General features: G+C 40.6%; 3 protein-coding genes and 1 long non-coding RNA gene across 7 annotated transcripts in view; 2 read left to right on the top strand and 2 right to left on the bottom strand.

The window, feature by feature from the left end:
• Positions 1 to 11,761, bottom strand: part of LOC132994233 (xin actin-binding repeat-containing protein 1-like) — a 140,782-nt gene extending 129,021 nt beyond the window's left edge. For 2 of the 3 annotated variants that reach the window (XM_061064447.1, XM_061064446.1), the window contains exon 1: positions 6,768 to 11,761. In XM_061064447.1, the coding sequence (XP_060920430.1) occupies positions 6,798 to 11,456 (4,659 nt within the window). In that variant the 5' untranslated portion in view covers positions 11,457 to 11,761 and the 3' untranslated portion in view covers positions 6,768 to 6,797. The remainder of the gene's footprint in view (positions 1 to 6,767) is intronic. The other variant, XM_061064448.1, reaches the window with a different exon arrangement.
• Positions 12 to 2,599, top strand: LOC132994533 (solute carrier family 22 member 13-like; the record flags this gene model as incomplete). The annotated part of the gene is given in 7 exon segments (XM_061064931.1): positions 12 to 190; positions 308 to 428; positions 513 to 607; positions 684 to 898; positions 999 to 1,107; positions 1,463 to 1,657; positions 2,268 to 2,599. Coding segments are annotated over 7 exon segments (978 nt in total), but the record flags the coding sequence as incomplete, so codon positions are not given.
• LOC132994242 (LIM domain and actin-binding protein 1) lies at positions 3,976 to 17,049 on the bottom strand. Of its 2 annotated transcripts, XM_061064464.1 has the most exons (10): positions 16,931 to 17,049; positions 16,405 to 16,577; positions 15,701 to 15,785; positions 15,257 to 15,601; positions 14,341 to 14,419; positions 12,207 to 12,352; positions 11,791 to 11,838; positions 5,893 to 6,023; positions 5,041 to 5,229; positions 3,976 to 4,936 (listed from the first exon to the last, which is right to left on the bottom strand). In XM_061064464.1, exons 2-9 carry the CDS (start codon positions 16,533 to 16,535, stop codon positions 5,058 to 5,060), a joined length of 1,137 nt encoding a protein of 378 aa, XP_060920447.1. In that variant the 5' UTR covers positions 16,536 to 16,577; positions 16,931 to 17,049; the 3' UTR covers positions 3,976 to 4,936; positions 5,041 to 5,057. The 2 variants fall into 2 exon arrangements, with proteins under 2 accessions (XP_060920447.1, XP_060920448.1); XM_061064465.1 differs by lacking the exon at positions 3,976 to 4,936 and having other exon boundaries at positions 5,157 to 5,235; positions 5,898 to 6,023.
• LOC132994249 (uncharacterized) lies at positions 5,104 to 6,100 on the top strand. The gene is made up of 2 exons (XR_009676637.1): positions 5,104 to 5,235; positions 5,898 to 6,100. It is a non-coding gene; the product is annotated as an uncharacterized LOC132994249 (long non-coding RNA).
• Positions 17,050 to 18,920: the final 1,871 nt, after the last annotated feature.

Here is an 18,920-nt window from a genome sequence, read left to right as displayed (position 1 = left end):
TCTTCTGTCTTTTAGCATTGGAATGGACTATCCCTTCAAATGCTGCCATCTGCACACAGCTCATCATAATAGTCTACTCTGGTGGACTGATGATGTTGTCTGGCATTGCATATTTAATCCCAAACGGGAGGATCCTGCAGCTGGTCCTCTGCTGTCCTGTTCTCCTTCTCCTCTTCTTATTCTTATACTGGTCAGCGGCCTCCAAGGACAAACTTCTAAGTTGGTTTAAAACATTTTGCAAAACAAGTCATACTGTACATATAACAATTTTTTCTCTATTTCTGATTCCAATCGGGACTCTGAACAGGTTTCTTCCAGAGTCAGCTCGCTGGCTCATGACCCAGGGCAGGAAGGAGGAGGCACAAAAGGAGCTCGAGAGGGCAGCCAAGGTGAACGGGAGGCAGGTACCAGATGATCTGATGGACAAGGTGAGCTGCATCAAACACACTTTAGATTCAACCAAAGCAATAAAACATGTATAATGACATGAACATGTTGTTTCACTTATTCAGGTGGATATCAAAGTTACATTCATACAGAGAAACATGTTGGACATCTTCTGAATACCATACTTGAGAAAACAAACCATGATAACGGGCTTATCCTGGTATGTTGTCTTTAACTAGATTTAATTATTCATGACGCTGTACCTCCATGACGCATCTCTCCGACTTTGGCACTAGGTTTGCAGTTAGTCTTCTGTACTATGGACTGAGCCTGAATGTTGGTGGATTTGGCCTGAATATCTACCTCACACAGTTAATTTTTGGTCTTGTGGAAATTCCTGCCGACCTGGGTGCTTTGGCATTAATCCAGCACTTTGGAAGGAGGATGTGTTACGCATGCTTCCTATGTTTTGGAGGTGCTTCTTGCCTCCTGATCCTTGCTATCCCAAAAGGTACGGAAAAACAGTTGAGAGATGTTTTTATAAGCTGAGGACATTCTGATAAAAGTATTGATTTTTATCATGCTTTTCATTTCCATGTTTTAACCATCAGATCTTCCTGTGGTCATAACAATCACAGCCGTTCTGGGGAAAATGGCTGCCACTACTTCATTCAGCACAGCCTATGTTTACATACCCGAATTATACCCAACCATTTTAAGGTAAGGTCATAGGTATAGGAACCTACTTACAACAAACCAAGTTGGTCACTAAGCCCCTCTGGGTGAATTGGTGGGCAAGGTTGCGTGCATGTTCTCGGCAAAACAAATGTCCAAAGTGCTTTTCCATTTTGATATGGTGATCCATTTATTAAAGTGTCCATTGCATTTTTTTAAGTCTGTGCGCTAACTGCGCTTGCTGCTGCCTTGACCCGGAACTGAAGAAAACAGATGGATGGATGGATGGATGGATCTATCCTTATAGATTTCAGTTGAATTTGTGGGCTGTACTCTAAAGTGGGCCTTAATCACATGCATTAGTGTGGGATAATATTGAGTTCATTGTGTGTTGTTGCAGGCAGAATGGTGTAGGTCTTAACTCCATGTGTGCTCGTGTGGCAGACATACTCGCTCCACTCATTAGACTTCTGGAAGTCTACCGTCACACTATCCCCATGCTGATATACGGCATTGTTCCCATTGTTGCTGGGGGGTTCTGTTTGCTTTTGCCTGAAACTCTCAACGTCCAACTTCAGGATCATGCAGAGCCCGAGTAAGTGTGAATGATGAACTGATAATAATTGCTTTGACGAGATTTTATAGACCGCTTTCCCATCAGGTTGAGGGTGGGAAGCTCAAACCTTTGTTCCAGGTTGTCAAACATTCGTTTCTAGCTACAAATTTACATTTGATAATCCCGGAAAGGATAGATGAGCTGTGTTTTAAACTAAAATATTCTCACATACCTTAAAACACATTTATATAAGCCTTTGGTAAAACTCACTGTATCATCAAGGTAATGTTGTGAAACAATTACGCTAGGTTCTTTTCAACATTTTCACAAGCAAATGTATTTTTTATTAGCCCAGTATTTCAGTAGCTCCTGTACTGTAAAAGCAGACACCAGGGGTCTTAATTTCAATATCCATAGTTGCTGTATATTTTGATTCCTTTTGCGGGCTCCTGGAAAACTTATCCGCCAATTTGTTGAAGGGCAGTGTTGGTACACAGATAAAGACTCTCATCCATTTAACAATTTTCACACTGACTTCACAAGACACCACTCAAACTGTCCACTCTCAGTCTGATGTCTGTGAAAATGGCTATTCTATGAAAATGGTCTGTTCTTGATAATAATTCTGTTTTTCTGTTCTTAAATTTAGAAAACAAGTCACCGGACCCTCAGAGGACCACCTCGGACAAATTCTAGCAGAGCACAAGCTTTAATTGTTACTGTAAACATATCCAGAAGTGCAGTTTCTGATTGTTTTATTGTACTATCAAGTGTTCAAGCTGTCAACTACAGATTTCAGATCTTTCCTGGGTTTTGGAAGCGGAAACCAGGAAACTAGTAAATTAACGGGCCAGTTTTCTCTCCTTTCAATTATCACAATTCATTTACTAACTGAAGGTTTATTAGAAAATTAGTTAATCAACATAAGCTCCTATCAATTTCAAACGTTTTGTCAATTGTTGTAAATAAATAAGCCAATATATTGTTGCTCTGTTACATCTTGTCAATGTTATTAGTGACTAAATAAGTTAAAATAATAAAAAACTAGAATATTGTATATGCCAGCAATAATCTGACCAAACAAAAATTCCATGTGGAATTCCCCAAGGATCCATCCTGGGGCCTCTTCTGTTTAACATCTACATTCTCCTACTAGCTCAGATTATTGGAAACCATAAAATAAATATCTTATATATATATAAAATGATCTAGATATTTTCAGGAGTGCATATGTGAAAATGAGTCTTGCCTTGCTTTGCCTTACCTGGTCGGCCTATAAGTTTCAAAACTTTGTTTGTTAGTATAGAGATAAAACCATAGAAACTGTGATTGTCATATCACATTCTTTTGAAGTACAGGATTAGCCAAGCATATCAATATATGAGCAATTATGGAAAGATATAAAGGAGATTGGTTTGTTTCAGAACGATAACTTGATTCATTATGCATCCGTAGCATGTTTGCTAGTGATTGGTCAGGTATTTACAGGCCTTTCCTCATAACTGGAACACTGACAAGAGTGGCTTTTCAGTCCTTCTCTCCCTCTTTCTTCTTTGAATGTTTAGTGTTGGAGCTCAACAAGTGTTTATATTTATGTGGTCTTATAAAATATATCTGTGCAGGTACAGGAGGTGTCATTATTATGACCCTTGATTTGACAGCGGCTTTGTCTCTTGCGTGATCAATCCAAACATCTTAACTTTGACAGCCATTAAAATTATTCAATCCAAGTTAGCCCCTCCAGGAATGTAGGCATTAACACACAGGGGAACATAAAGTCAGCTGTGGTCTTTGGTAGCAAAATAGAGTATTGGGTTAATTCCTTGTGTTAGAGCGACTGTCCTAATTACTGGCTTACCGATGTTTTAGGGGTGAACTGATTCCTCTCAGTCTGCTATTTGTGCAACTTAGATCATGCATTTCATCCCTGGAGTCACTTTGGAAGGAGAGTAAGTAAAGCAGGGTTATTGATTTTTGGAGGTGCTGCTTGCCTCCTTGCTATCCAAAAAGGTAGGTTTACTATGCTTTGATAGATTTCTGAAATTTATTCTAGAGGTTTCAAATTGTTTTGTTTATAATTGTTTAGATTATATAATCATTAGATCTTCCTGGTCAGAGACTGAAATTACCGATATGTAACTCTGACACCTAGCGTTTAAAATAGGTACTGCAGTCCAAAAACAATGGAGAAAGCTTTCTTGAGTTATTGAGATATTCAGGTAAGAATAAAATGGCATCACTAGTATGGCCAAACCTCTGCTATACAAAATGATTAATGACAAGAAAACGGCTTACTGTTTGTAGGATCCACAATATCAGAAACATTGATCATTAGAGACAAGAACAGTTCAATAGAGTGATGAGTGATGAGCCTCTTTATTATCAACAAGCACATACAGTAAGCATCCTGATGAATTTGTACTTTTTCCATTTCTAAAATCAAGTTAAACTGAAAGTTACAACAAAGAATTGCACAAAAATATTGAGTGCAATTTGTTTAAAGAGTCAGTAGCTTTTTCCTAAAAAAAAAAAAATTAGAGACTTATACAAAAGTAATTCTGCTGAATCATCACTTCTGGGCCTCCATACATGTGTGGTGGTGACTGTGTCTGCAGAGACTCTGTCCTCTGACTGGATTTTACTGTTCTGCTTTGTTTTGGTTGACTCTGGACGTTTCTGGGCAGGGTGCTGGTGTGTTTCCTCCAGCCAATGACAGCGCAGCAGGTGAGTTTAAAAGATACAATTCAGCAATTGGAGGTGATTCAAACCGGTGAATATGACAGACGTGGACATAGTGGAAAAGGACGACAAAATATAATCACAGTGAGCGGACAAACTCTCCAAACCTTGTGTTGGCTTTTACTCCGCAGACGAGGAGTTGGTTTGCTTTCTGTTGGACAGGCAGGCTCCAAACACCAGCGGTTAGCTTGTGCTAGCAGTTAGCTGGTACAAGCAGTAAACATATACACTATGTCCTGCAGTGAATGTGTGCTTGGGGGAGTGATGAGCCCAAGAAGAGGGGCCCAGTTTGTATGTTGTATTGACATGCTGCAATGAAAAAAGTTACTGACTCCACCTTTAAGTAAAAAGAGCAAGAGGGTGATATAATACAACTACCTATGGAGAAAAGATGATTTCATGTGTCATCATTAGTCTTCTTCTGCAGTTTCTAAGCTAGTGTGGAATTTAGTTGTTCTGTTGCACACTTTCATTATAAATCAGTGTGTGAACAGGTGTGTGATTTCGACGGCAGGCGGCCATTGTGGGATCTCAAACACATCTTCAAAAGATCCTCCATGTTGTCACAGACATCGATGGCTGTGGACCCAAAAAGAACATAACTCAAAGGTAGGCAATGTAAATGAATTATACTGAATAGAACAAGATAAATAAAATGTTAAGGGTTGCCTTCAGGTACTTACTTTGTCAGTATTCGTGCTTATGCCTCAGACTCAGACTCATTGCACACATCGGCAGCGCTCTGTAGCAGCCATCGGTTCTTGTGCTGGGTGTGTCCAAAGCCTTCATCATAATTCCCTTTTCTTCTGAACAGTTGTTTGTAGTGAAATATACAGTAGAACTCCCCGTGTAAAGGTGTATAATTTTGCATGCTACACGTACAAATGAGGACAAGGTGTCAGTTACAGTTCAGGTTAAGGATTGTGTTCAGTAAAGTTCACAGGAAAACGAAAAAGCAGTTAATGATGTGACATTATTTTTTCTCCTTGTGATGTGGAACCAACTGAAAATATCAAGTTCAAATTTTCATTAATCAGATATTAAATTAATTTGGAAAAAAGTGACTTGTAGGTATTGACCCAAATATTAGATGTGATATTTACAAGAGTAGATGCTCTATAGAAGTGTATTTAGCCATATACATCTAGTAACTGTGACCAGAATATATTGAATCTACCTCTGTGGCTGTCATAACGTTTGCATTGAGTTTAATCCTCCTGGCCTCTGATTGGCTAACTGAGGGACATGTGATGAGTAACATGGAGGTGTTGTTGTTGTGGAGCAGAATCAAAGTGGCTAACAGTAAAGAGCAGGAGATCAGGAGAGAGAGTGGGGAATGACATGCAGGTAAGGAGCTACAGGTTGGACTTGAACCCAAGTCTCCCCCTTGGAGGACTATTGCCTCCGTATATTGGCCGCGACCTAATCTCTATCTAGGCCATCAGAGTTTTTTTTACAATTTGGGCTATCTCACCTTAGGGCCAATTCAAAATTTAGCATCATCAAAGTCATTAAAGAATATTTAAATTTCTCACCTCAGTTTTTTCTTGCACTGCTTACAACAGAAGCAAGTTTTGTGAAAAATGTATTTGTCTGCTGTGATTTTTTCCATCGGATAAACCGGCTTTGAACAGGCTGAACACATCTCTTGACAAGCAGGTAGAAACTGATGGAGAAAAAAAATAGACCGAGCTTGGTGAAAAAGAAATGTTTTTCTTTTCTTTTTTTTTTCTTTTTTTTTTTTACAACAATAAGGATTCATTAACAGCAAATACAAAGTCATGAATGAAAACAGAAAATGCATTTCTCATTTCATCTACTGATAAAAAACTGTTTTAAAAATTTAAACTTCAAACATTGATGAAAACGTTAAAACCAATAACTTCCCATGAATAAAAAAAAACAAGCAAAAATAACCAACATATAACATTTTGCAGCAAATCAAATTGTGTAAACTACAGTATCATAAAGAATATGAAAAAGGAAGCTGTCTCTAAGCCGACAGGTAACAAACTGATTCCGTCACTGAACAATTTAAAGGTCACATAATGATACAAAATCCACTTCACCATGTTCCTCTAACTCTAACATGTGTCTCTAGTCCGTCTACAAACCCCCCAATGATGAGAAAAGTCCATCCTCTCTGTCTTCTACCTGCTCCACTTTTCAGAAAATGTGTGCTCAAACAGGCTGTTTGGAGATGTTCCCTTCATTACATCACAAAGGGCAGAAACCCCTCCCCCAGGTGAGTGACACTCCCACAGCTAGGTGGTCAGACACAGCTCATTTACATATTTAAAGGTACAGACACAGAAACAGCCTGTTCTGAGCAGGGCTGAAATAGAGGGGTTTATAGACATGATCAAATACAGGATCAGAGTGGATTTGAGGAGCTCTGACACTTATTTACACTGAAGAAGAGGAGGAGGATATGTGAGCTTTAAGGTTTCTGATTGACTGGCAGCCGAACATCAGGGTACGAGGTGACATGATATGTAGCTGGAGTGGCCACAGTAAGCCCTGAGGATGTCGTAGTTTCAGGCTGAGTAATGACGACAGTGGAAGTTTTAGAAGAGTAAAACATGTTTCCAGAATTATCAGCCCTTTCAAAGTTCTTTGGAACAGTTTTAGTTCCTGTCATACCATTTCCTTCATTGTCCGTCTGCACATCAAGCACCCTGAGCTCCCGCTTAGGGTTGTGTTGTTGGTTTGAGGGTTGTTTTCCCCCTCCTCTTCTGGGGTCCCTTTTTCTGTTCTGTGCAGGGCTGTTACATGTCAGGGTTTTTGTGGTCCTGAATTTCTCCTCTCTCTTTGGGTTGTTCTGACATGTTGGGCAGATTGTGGTATTTTGTGGAGGTACCCCTGCTTTATCCGTCTTTCTGGCAGCCGACTGGATGGAGATGAAGGCAGGTGAAGATGGAGGACTTTGTTGTTTTGAAGAGGCTTCGTCGACGCTTGCACTAACTGGCCCAGCTGTGTTTCCTGGTTCAGCAGGATTTCCCTTTGTCGGCTGCGCTTTCGTTCTGCTTGACCCGATGCTTATTTTTCTAATATTCCCAAAAGAGGGAGATCCTGGCACTGTCCCTAATGACTCTTTGAACAAGCTTGATAAACCCGCAATATCAGAGTCCGATTTCAAGGTAGAGACCGAACAAAGAGCCTTCTTTATGGTTTCTTCTATATTCAGAAGTCTGGTTAAAGTTTGTTCTTTCAGAGTTATGATTTCCTCACTGGCTCGCTCAAGATCTCCAAAAACATGTGCCATTGAGGAGTTGCTTTCGGCTCTTGTTGGCAGGAGCCTATCTTCTTTGCTCTCTACCTTTTCCTTTTCTGGTTTCTTTTTGTCTGCTCCAACAACCCAGTCAGGGACGCTCTCAAAAACATTTCTCAGAGACCTTACATCGACTTCGCATGTGTCCTGTTCAATTTCTTCAACCTGACAGAGAATGTTCTGCAGTTCCTCCCGTTTTCTCAAGTTGTCAAAAATTTCCATGGCTGCTGTCATGTTCCCTCTCATGATCTCATCCATGTGAACCGAGAGCCGCTGTCTGCGTTCGTCCTCTGTCTCTGTCGGTCTTTTCTTTTCTCTCATTTCAACTTTGCTCTCTCGTACAATCTTTTCCTCATGCTTCCCTTTGCCATCAGCAGTTTGACCACAGGACTTTGGATTATTGTATAAAGGATCCTTCTTGTTTGGTTCCTTACCCACTTGTGTGTTAATTGAGGAGCTGTTTTCTCCGGACTTTTGCTTCAGGTTTTTGTTTTCAGCCTGGGCAATTTTGACCCTTTTTGGCTTTACAGGTGCACTCTTCACTGAAAATGCCTTTTTACTTTCAAATTTCTTACACGCTTCATGAAAATCTACCGGACTTTCGTCGGTTTCACCCATACTCTCTTTGTTTGGGACATCCTGGAGGGCTTTCCCTCCTAGGGAGGCATTCATCTCCTCTTGATGATTGATGATATTCTTATCTGCGTCATCCTTTGCCAACGTTATGACTGGGCCTTGAACTTGAATCCTTGCTTCATTTTCTTGAGACATCTGTTTCGCTGTATCAGCAAGCTCATTTCTTTGATTATCCTCTGAATTAAGGCCCGAGTCGCCGCCACTGTCATTTTTGAACGAGTCATGCTGATGTTCATTCTTCTTTGAAAGTGGTGTATTTGCCGAAGGTTGAAGAACTGTTCCTTTGGTTCTTATGGGTCTGGTTTTGGTTGTCTCTGGAGTCTCTGTGATGGTTGATTGAATACCTCTTGGCTTTATTTTCAAATGCTCAGGTTTAGGCAGGATTTCTGGTTTCGGACAAGTTGGATTTCGTTTTCTTTCTGAGGCAGGACTTGTGGATGGTTTATTTTGGGTTTTACTTTGGTTCGGGGGCTCATCATTTTCTGTCATCACTTGTTTTTTGGAGACCTCATCTTTCATTGGTTCTTGAGTTGGTTTAGGATCAGCCACAGGTTTAAGCTCCGTCACCGGGGTCTGTTGAACAGACGCTCCAATCCCTGGCTGTGATTGCTCTTTCTGAGGTTTGGGTTTTGTGTTCCTGTATATCATGGCCGCTCTAAAATCTCCCCTGGTGACATTAATGTTGGATCTCTCCAGGGAATCCAATGCTGCTTTGAGTTTACCCTGAAAAACAACTTCCTCGTCATCTTGCTGTGTAGCCATCATTTCTGAACTATGAACAGACATAGAAGCGGATTCGAGGAGTTGTTGCTGGACCACCTCTTTGCTTTCTGATTCTCCATCAGAAAGTGAATGTTTTTCCTGTGAAGATCGATGCAAAGACTTGGCCTCATTTGTTGCCTGTTGGAGGCTATGTATCGCAGCCTGCAGGTCAGAGATCTCATTATTGTCATCTACTACCTCAACTAATTCCGCCTGGTGGACCATGTCACCATCCTGTGTCTCAAGAAGTAGGCTGGAACCTCGTGGTCCAGCTGGCAAGTCACATGCGTCTCCTTGTGTTTGGTCATCACACTGCCTAAAGGTATCTTTTACTTGGCTGTGGAGGAATACCTCAGTACTGCATTCCTTAGAGGACTGGCTCTTTTCAACTGCAACATTTGGACTTGTGATTGCAGGGGAAACTGTGGCAGATTGAGGATGATTCTCATATAAATATTTATGTTGCTTTGGTTGGACTGTTCTCCCATCTCCAGAGAACATATTTTTCAGTTTCTTCACATCCACTGGGACCCATTCTGAGGTACTTTCCTCCACCTGATTATCTCTTTCTTCATGATAAAGCTCCCTCCCTTCTGCAGCCATACTTAAGTTTGGGGGGACTTCTTGTTCTTCCAATGATGAATCAGCCTGAAGAGTTTTCAAATACTCCAGATCTCCCTTTTCAATACAACTCTTGAACAGTTTAACATTCCCCTTAATTGCAATTTCAGGCCTTATTGCTCCTTGGCAAGTTGGGTCATGAGACGTCTGAAGAAGGCGGTTCCCCTTTGATTCAGCAAAGCCTGTTTGTGGTTCTTGATTGTCTGCTCCACCGACTTCTCTTCTTTTTGTCTCCAGAGTTTCACACTCTGCATCTTGTGGAGGACTATAACTTTTAACATCTTCCTCATCGAAATACTTGTAGAGGGAGTAAACGATGACTTCAGCACATCCGTCTCCATACTCCTGGAAGATCACCCCTTTCCTCAGAGAGTTATCTTGATTGAGAATATCCTCAACGACCTGAACCACATTGGCAGTTTTGAACTCTGTGTCTTGGTGGCTAGTGTATTGATGCTGGTGCACAGGTACATTCACCACTGTGGCCTCCATACTTCTGTTACTTCCTTCCTTTAGGTAAGTGATCTGGGGCTTAAGGTTTGCCCTTGGTAGCAACTGGAGTATTAAGTTTTGTGCACCACCTTCAGCCACCTCATCGTATGTTATTTCCGGTCCTTTCTCTGATAGTGTGAACTTGGCCTTTTTGGCTAACATCGTCTCGTTAACCTCGATGATTGAGCCACCTGAATGTATGATGTTAACGTGAAAAAGAGAAGTCAGTGTTTCCTTTATGTTCTCGACCATTGTTTCGATTTCGTCTTGATTCTGATGCCTGATTTTGTGAAACGGCATCGATTCAAACACATGTGTTCTGTTCTTCACATTAGCCACCTGATAGTTCTGATCTGCCCCGCTGTCTCCTGCTGGACTTTCATGTTTTGATGTGTGCACCAAAGACTGCTCTCTTTCTATATTTGTGTGGATGAATGGGTTGTTCTGGAAAAGAGCAGCACTTGTTTTGATTGCTTCTCCAAATTCATCTTGTTCAGGAAGGCTTGCAGGCTCATCCTCAAAGGAGTTTTTACGTTCATTTCTTTGGTTTTGGCCGTAAAGACTTTCTGTCCTACACTTTTCAGACTGCTGTTCCTGTTTTTGGACACCTCTTGTCTCTTGTTTTTGGACACCTCTTGTCTCTTGTCTTTGGACACCTCTTGTCTCATCTCCAGAAATAAAAACTTTACCTTGGTACTTTTTATCTGGATACAGGGGTTGTGTGTTCCCAGACTGGTTCTCAAACATCCTTCTGGTAGCCTGTACATCTATTCTCATCACTTCTTCCTCACACTCCCTCTCCAGACTAGAACCTACTATTTTGTCATCCTTGTTGAATCCTTGGACACTTGTGTTCTCAGCATGCTCCTCAAACTCAGCAGGTTTTTTACACACATTGCTCTTTTCTGTGGTTCTCTCGGCCACGTGCATTTTGTGGATGTAAGGAGATACTTTGCTGCTCAAGGCACAGTTCTCAAATAACAATCGTCTTGACAGAACCTCTCCCTCGTATCCAGTTTCACCAGCTGTCACCCCAATCTCTGAGCCCAAAACCTCGGCAAGTTCCTCGTCTACAACTTGATCCAACGTCTTCAGCTCTGGATGAGTGTGCTTCAGGAGCCTCTTCAGCTCACTCTTCTGCTGCTGTTTGTGTAACTCTTCTTTGGAGAGATGGGAAGGCATGTGCTTTTGGGAAAGCGTCCCACAGATGTCCTCTGGTCCTTGTTGATGTCTTGTCGAAGAAAGAGTCGAGAGGCAGTCCGTCCTCTGTTTGGGGTCTTCGGCCATCTTTGAGGGACAAAGTAGTGTTTTCATCATTGTGCTCTAATGAACATATCATTTCCAGTGACATCCATGCTCCAGACTGTGCAGACATGCTCGCAGCAATGAGATGAATATGTTACCTTCCAAAACATGGCAGATGATTTGCTTTCCACATGCCAGGGGTCAGTGGGTTAGCTGAGCTCAAACGCAAATAAAAAGTGAACACAACAACGATGTTAACAACACAGAGTGGATGGCTTCAGGACATGTTTCAGTCTTTTGAAGAAAACTGTGTTACTCAGGAAAAGCAGGACGCTGGTCATGTTATCGGGGCAATCCAATCTAATGCACACCGTCATGCAAAATGTCTGATAAAATTCTACCTTACCTTGGTTAGTTTCACTCTTTTCCCAGATTCAGATGTTTGAGCTTGAGCCTACATGGGAACAATATCAGTCCGTGATTACATTACATTTTGGATATTAGATATTGATTGGGCAAAGTAATATCTGCAGCGTGTTACATCATAATTTCTCAGGAAACATTTTAGTATTGTTTGGCTGCATATTAACACTGACATAATATGATCTGGATTATGCATCATATTCTGTAACTTTCAAAATAAACTCTGAGCTCAATAGTGTGTAATGCATAAGATGTAAAAAAATGCAGGTATAGTTACCTTTCTTCATCACACTTTTAAACCTTTAGCTTTTTTACCTTGTACAAAGGCCCTCTCTGTTTAAATAATAGGTGTAAATACATCCAGGACATTGAACCTATAGGGAGTAAACTGATGTTTACCTTTTTCAAAAAGCTGCGGTTTGATTCCTGAGGTGCTGCCTTGGACAGATAGAGAGCTGACATAGCCTTGACTGAGATGGACAGTTTATCCTTTGTTTGGCCGAAGGAGCTGTCTCTGAAATCTGCAAATGACCTCCTTTTCTCATCTGCAGAGACATCGTACAGTGATCAATTTCTTTATGACACAAGCTGCTGTACAGGAAACGTCTCACATGGTGTCTTAACATGCAGTCAGAATGAAGGGTTACTTTATTTTTGAGACTGTCCCCTACATGATTAGACATTTAAAAAATCATCTCTGTCACAATACTCTGAGGTTATAAATGTTGTGTCATGCTCACAAAAACAATTTCAAAGCTTATATTTAACAGCTGCCATGTGGTCAAGCTATAAATGTACCACTTGTGGTGGAGAGGGACAGATACCTGACTCCACTGACACCAATACTGAGAGATACAAGGACAGACACGTCACTGCTGCTACACTTGACTAAGCCTGGAAAAGCAATAGTAAACATGTTGGAACAATAATAAAACATTTATTTTATGAAGAACAGATCGTAATCTGAAGTCCACGAGAAGCTGTGAATGAACAACTCATGCAGAGTGTGATGTCAGTACAAAGAGACTCTTTTAAGAGGGGGTTTGGTGAAAGTCAATCACAACATTCAGGTCAACATTAAGAGTGTTTGTCTCAAATGCAAGCCTGTAGGTGTGTGAGTGTGACAAGGGCTCTTGTCTAGTCATCACTAAATGACCAAATGCAGAGTTTATATTAAGTGTTAGGGTTCAAAAGAATTGACAAGTTCTTCGACTCCCAAAATAGTAGCGTTAGATATTTCTCTCTTCAGCAGACACACAGAATAGATTCCTGTACTCACTGATAGTTCCCTTTATCTTCCAAACCAGCCGCTCCTTCTTAAAGTCCTACTGAAGTTGTTTGGGTCAGAACTCATGTCTGTATGTTTCCTGTATTGAAGTCCTCTGCCACTCTCGGTCGCTCCCTCTCTCTCTGGCTCATTCCTGTCCCAGTGACAGCTGACCCTGTAACCCTCCTGCACTTATTTTAGACTCTTAGTCTGCTGGTTATTTCTGTCCTCTTCTTCTGTTGTGACCTATTAGTGAATCATGTGCTTCTTGCACAGTCACCGTTCTGATATTGATCTCCATTTCCCCCTCCTCCCTTTTCGTTTCATGTCGTCTCTTGGCTTTGACCTGCGTCGTTGGACTCATGGGACGACTTTCCAGGAAATGTTAAGCAGAGGAGACACCATATTGTTTGTGATCTTCTGATTTCAAGCTCTTTTAGATCCTCATTACAGCTGACAGAAACTAAACATTGCATTTCCAAATCGCTATTGTGGTCGGCTGGAGCCGATCCCAGCTGTCATTGGGCGAGAGGCCTGAACTGGACATATAGAGGCCTGGACTGGACAACCAGCCACACTCACATTCATACCTACAGACATTTTAGAGTCAGCAGTTAACCTAACGAGCATGTGTTTGGACTGTGGGAGGAAGCCGGAGAGAACCGACTCATGAACGAGGAGAACATGTAAACTCCACACAGAGAGACTCCTGAAGGACGGGGATTCAAACCAGGAACCTCCTCACAGAGAGACTCCTGAAGGACGGGGATTCAAACCAGGAACCTCCTCGCTGTGAGGAAACAGCACTAACCACTGTGCAGCCCAGGGAAATATTATGAAGTTAAAGAAAGAAACATTATTTTTTTTTAAGGTTTTGTTCTTTGACTTTGCACCAGAGTTTTTGTTTGTCTAAAGACATATCGAGGTCTGGAGAGTTTAAGGGATGCTGGTTACAGTTCCCGGTCAGCTGTAGCTTACAGTGCAGTTCTCTTATCAACTGGTCTTTGTCCTGGAAGTCAATATACTGAGTTAATTTGTAGATGTTTTTTATTATTATTATTATTGCATTATCCAGTTCATGACTGAGCTGTTTATTGTTGCGTTTTTTTGTGTGGTTTTCACTGAATGCAAATGAAGTTGCCGTCACAGCTGTGATGTTGAATTTCACAACTTTTACAACCTGTCTTAATTTGTGGGTTAGGTGGGTAAGAATACTCAGGGATGTATCACAGAGGGTGTTGGTTGAATGTTATTTTTGATACTCACCAGCTTGAGAGGAAGCAAGTTTTTCAAAATCAATGCCCCCTATTGTTTTTCTTCTCTCCAACCGGGGCTTACTCGCCACCTAGAGGTAGAAAAAAAGGAACTGTCACTGCTAGCCAACAATAAAGTTAGCAGAGTTTTGTGACACCCACACTACTTCTTATATTTTTGGGGAAAGGGAATGATGTTAATGCTAAGGATTTTCACACAGCCTACAAACAGGATGCTAAGGGGATGGACACGGTGATGCCAATATGGAAGATAATTATAACGATAACGAGCATGAAGAAGACTCACTGTGGAAGTTGAATACATAAAAGGCTGTGGGCTAGCTAGTTACTGAAAGTTAGCTACTGAGCTTGTCATTAGCTGCATGCCTCGGGCTAACTTTCGCCGCAGCTAGCAGGCAGTTGCTAGCTAGAGGAAGAAGCTGCTATGCCACAAAGAATTGCCATAGCTGTGTTTGTGATATAAATCCACAGATGTCTTTTGCATTAATCATGAACTGAGTAAGTGGTCGTTGAACACTTTGAGGATGCATTAAAGTCTTTCAGATGTGTCCGACACCACATTGATGAAGCTACAGCCCCAACTAGTGCTGGGTGGCTACGGTGCACAACATTTGACAGGCTTTGTTGCGCTTTACAGAGTGCAGTGTGAAAGCCAACCGAATGCAACTTCAACCATGATTAGCACCGAGTCCACCGAACTTTGTATGTGATTCATTTATCTACTATGTTCAAATTAAATCATGGAATAAATTGTGCCTACTATGCACATATTTTAATGTGCATTTCATTTTAAAACTTGGTATAACTTCATCTCATATTCATTAGTAATATTATTAGTAATTTGTTTGTGCATTAAAAAACTAAAGTCATGATTGTGTCTGTTAAACTGTAGATCTCTGAGCTCTGACCTTTGGAGTCACATGATCTTCTTTAGCATCATGTTGTGGAGGACGAGCAGGAGTTTGGGTCTTGGGTTCCTCTGCAGAGATTTTGACCTCTTCAATCTTTCCGTTCATCAGTGGCAGGATGTCTACAGCTCTCTTAGTTGTTGTGATACTTCCGTCTCTGAGAGTTCTCTTTGAGTTGTTTGGTGTGGCAGCCTTCGACTCAAACAGAGCCTTCAGGGTCCCTATGGACGAGGTGGCTTTTTGGAGGCTACCCATTGACTTGCTACGGGTCAAATTGGACTTGGCTCGAGACCGTTCCCGCTCTTCATTTCTCAACATCAGATACTCCAGGTTCGGCTGCTGTGTCTGACAGTGACACACAGAACAAAAGCATGTTTTTGAATGCAGATGAATTCATTATTCTGTATTTTTTCACCTGAGTGAAAACGTGCAGCCAGGGGTTACCTCTTTTATGATCTGCTTTTGGTTTGTTGCAGCCTCATGTACCGTAGTTTCTTGAATAGATGTGCTTACCACTGTAGTTTGATACCTGTAACATGCACAAAAAACACTTTAATTCTTCTCAAATGTTGCCTATAGAAGATATCAGAAGGCAAGGCAAGTTTATTTATGTCGCACATTTCAACAACAAGGCAATTCAAAGTGCTTCACACAAGACATCAAAAGCATCATGACAGAAGAAAGAAAAGAAACATTAAAATAGAAAATGTAAAAATCACTGAAATTGTTAAATCTGAAAATATGTTCAAATAAAAATAAAATGAAATTAATTTAAATAAAAAAATAAAATTAAAATGAAATTAATTTAAATATAAAAATAAATAATTTAAATGAAATTAATTTAAATGAAAAAAAGAAAAGAAAAAAGAAAAGTAAAAGAAAATAATTTAAAATAATTTAAAAAATAATAATAATATTTACAGTGCAGAGTAAAAGTTTAAAATCTTTTTAAAGCTGTTTAAATAAAGGCTGTAAACAGGTGTGTCTTCAACCTTGATTTTAAAGAGCTGAGAGTTTCAGCAGACCTGCAGTTTTCTGGGAGTTTGTTCCAGATATAAGGAGCAAAGAAACTGAACGCTGCTTCTCCATACATCAGAGGGTTTGACGGTGTGTTTAGTCATCACAGAGCAACATGTCATTTCTCTCACCTGGAAACAAGATGGGACACAGACGTTCTGTTATCCCGCAGTCCTGCTTCTGGCCAGCTGGTGGGCTTGTCACATGACGACGGGACGCTCCTCAGTGACTGGGCACGCCTCAGGTTGCTCTTCCACTCCATGTCCAATCACAGCTGCATTTAGTTTGCAAAGAACTAAATCCCCTAATAGACAAAATGGCTACTGTTAATGACATTATCTCTGCAGAAAAGTTTCTCTGCTGAGGTTTAAAGATGATGCATGTCAGAGTCTGTTAATTATTTCATAAACTCAGCTTTAATTTGTGTTTCAACCATCATTGTAATGTGAGCTGCTAATCTTCTGTTACAGCTTTAAATTTGTCTGCTAACTTGAAACAATGACAAACTAAAACATCAGTCATGCAAAGAGCTGAACGAATGCACTCTACTAAAAAACACTAAAGCAAGAGTGAAATAACTACTGAAAATAGATATGAAAAGTTTTCTCAAATCAAGGCTTTGATCTATATTAAGAAAATGTAAAGTAGAAGTGTTACCTTTCAGGTCGGTCAGTCGGTGTCTGCTCCTTGTGATAACCTGAAACACTTCTGCATTATCACAAGACCTGCACACGACGCAGCGTCTGTGAGCAAAGTCCTTTTTCCTTCCTTATTACCACTAACTCTGTGGAATGATTTGTTAAAATGTCCACGATAGCAAAAAACAATACAGGACTATAAATCTACACATACTTTCTTAATCAGCGACTTTAACTGAAATACAGAAAAAGATTATTTATGAATTGTTTTCAGTTCAGAAATCATTTATCCAACGTTCCTGTTCGAATCTGTTTCATGTGTCTTTATTAATAGAAATAGTTTCAAACTGCTGAGTCATTGAAAAAGTGCTTAGTACGGTTCCTTCAGAGGATCTCAGTTCTTAAATTAGATTGACACCGGCATAGACAGCTTGTGAGAAACAAGTGTTTAGAAGTTCGTCTCCACCCAAGAATTCAGGGACCTGCTGACCCCGAGGGATCAAGAAGGAGCAGCAGGAAGCTCTGATCCCTCGACCCCAACCCCGATCCCCCGATCCCCCCGACAAATGCTGCTGCTGCTAAACTGCATCAACTAAAACATGTTCACTGTACTGCAGCTTTTCTGATAGTGAATTATAAAATGCACTCTTAACTAAATGCACATTAGTGAACACAACATTTAGCATGAAGCACAAAGCAGGCTGCCTGCCTGTTGGATGATCCTGTGCAGCACACTCACTGTGCATCATTAATCATGGCAGCTTTTTCCTTTAGTGAAATTATATTTGATTTTGATTATTGTGCTGTCTCAACTCATAATAACGTGCCAAGAAGATATGACATATATGTCAGCTGTAGCTTTGCAAGGTTCATTTAGTTGATGTCAGAAAAGTGCTTAATCTTTATTGAATTTCATGGCAGTTGTATGTTTGTACCTTCAATGTAAAGCACACTGAGCTCATACCAAATAATGTGCTCTGAATGCAGCTGCTATAGGTGCAGATGAGTGCAATACACAGCTTCAGCCACCAGGGGGCAGCAGAGCGAGCCGAACACAACACTGTAATTCATTATTATCAACACACACAGGTTCTGATGGTACATGTTTGAGGTCAACTTGAACCTTTCTTTGTTTGAACCCCGTGTGAAACATCAGACTTCTACTGATTGATTTTTTAATTTATTTTATTTTGTTATTGTATCGTGCAAAACGGTTTGTCCAGCCCAAAACAAGACATTACACCATTAATAATACAAAGAGACTAAAAGACTAAAATTAGACACAATAACCTGACATTTCTTCCAGGCTGAACAGACAAACATGGCCGACTTATAAACATTGAAATTAAACCATAATTCCATCATCAGAGCTCTAAAACATTTCAGGATTCTGAGCGTACATTGTGTTCTGAACTCGTCATGAGATTCATTCTCCACATCGTTCACACAGTCTGTGTTCCTCCGGGATGTTTTTTTTTTTTAAATCTGCAGACTTCAAGAGCGAGAGGAAGGATTCCTGTTCTCACCTGAGCGACCAGAGACCTCTGACTCTCATCTCGTCTACGTTGTGGCTGAAGTTACAAGTTACCATTTGCTAATTAGAAATGATTGATGATGATATTCAGCACTCTGTCAGAGTGACACACAAACAGAGGTCACGCCCCCTGGACCAGTTTAACCATTATGACCTTTACTGAAGCCCCTAAATGACCTGTTTTCATTTCTAACTGTGCACTTACAAATATTCTTATTTGACAAAACATTTTAGTGCATGGCTTCCTTTAATAAGCGAGTTCTGTTGTATTTCTCCTCATTCTGAACTCATTGTTTCTGATCGAGGTTTCCCTCTTTACACACACGTGTGTAAAATGCAGCACAGCTTTGAGACAATGGCAGCTTTTGTCGGCACACACACAATTCATTCTCTCTGTCTCTCTCTCTCTCTCTTTCTCTCTCTCGCTCTCTTTCTCTCTATCTATCTCTCTCTCTCTCTTTCTTTAGTCTTGCTC

Source organism: Labrus mixtus, chromosome 19, assembly GCF_963584025.1.
Source record: "Labrus mixtus chromosome 19, fLabMix1.1, whole genome shotgun sequence".
Lineage (NCBI taxonomy): Eukaryota > Metazoa > Chordata > Actinopteri > Labriformes > Labridae > Labrus > Labrus mixtus.
Note: the sequence above shows the minus strand (reverse complement) of the source record. Positions and strands in the feature narration are given on the sequence as shown.

Bases quoted from the DNA above. Each gene is read 5' to 3' on its own strand.
- LOC132994242 (XM_061064464.1), bottom strand. From the start codon at position 16,535: ATGGAGTGGAAGAGCAACCTGAGGCGTGCCCAGTCACTGAGGAGCGTC. The intron at 14,420-15,256 runs GTCAGAGCTCAG...TTCTACCTCTAG, and splicing joins AAGATCATGTGACTCCAAAG to GTGGCGAGTAAGCCCCGGTT. The intron at 11,839-12,206 runs GTAAACATCAGT...GTTCCCATGTAG, and splicing joins ACCGCAGCTTTTTGAAAAAG to GCTCAAGCTCAAACATCTGA.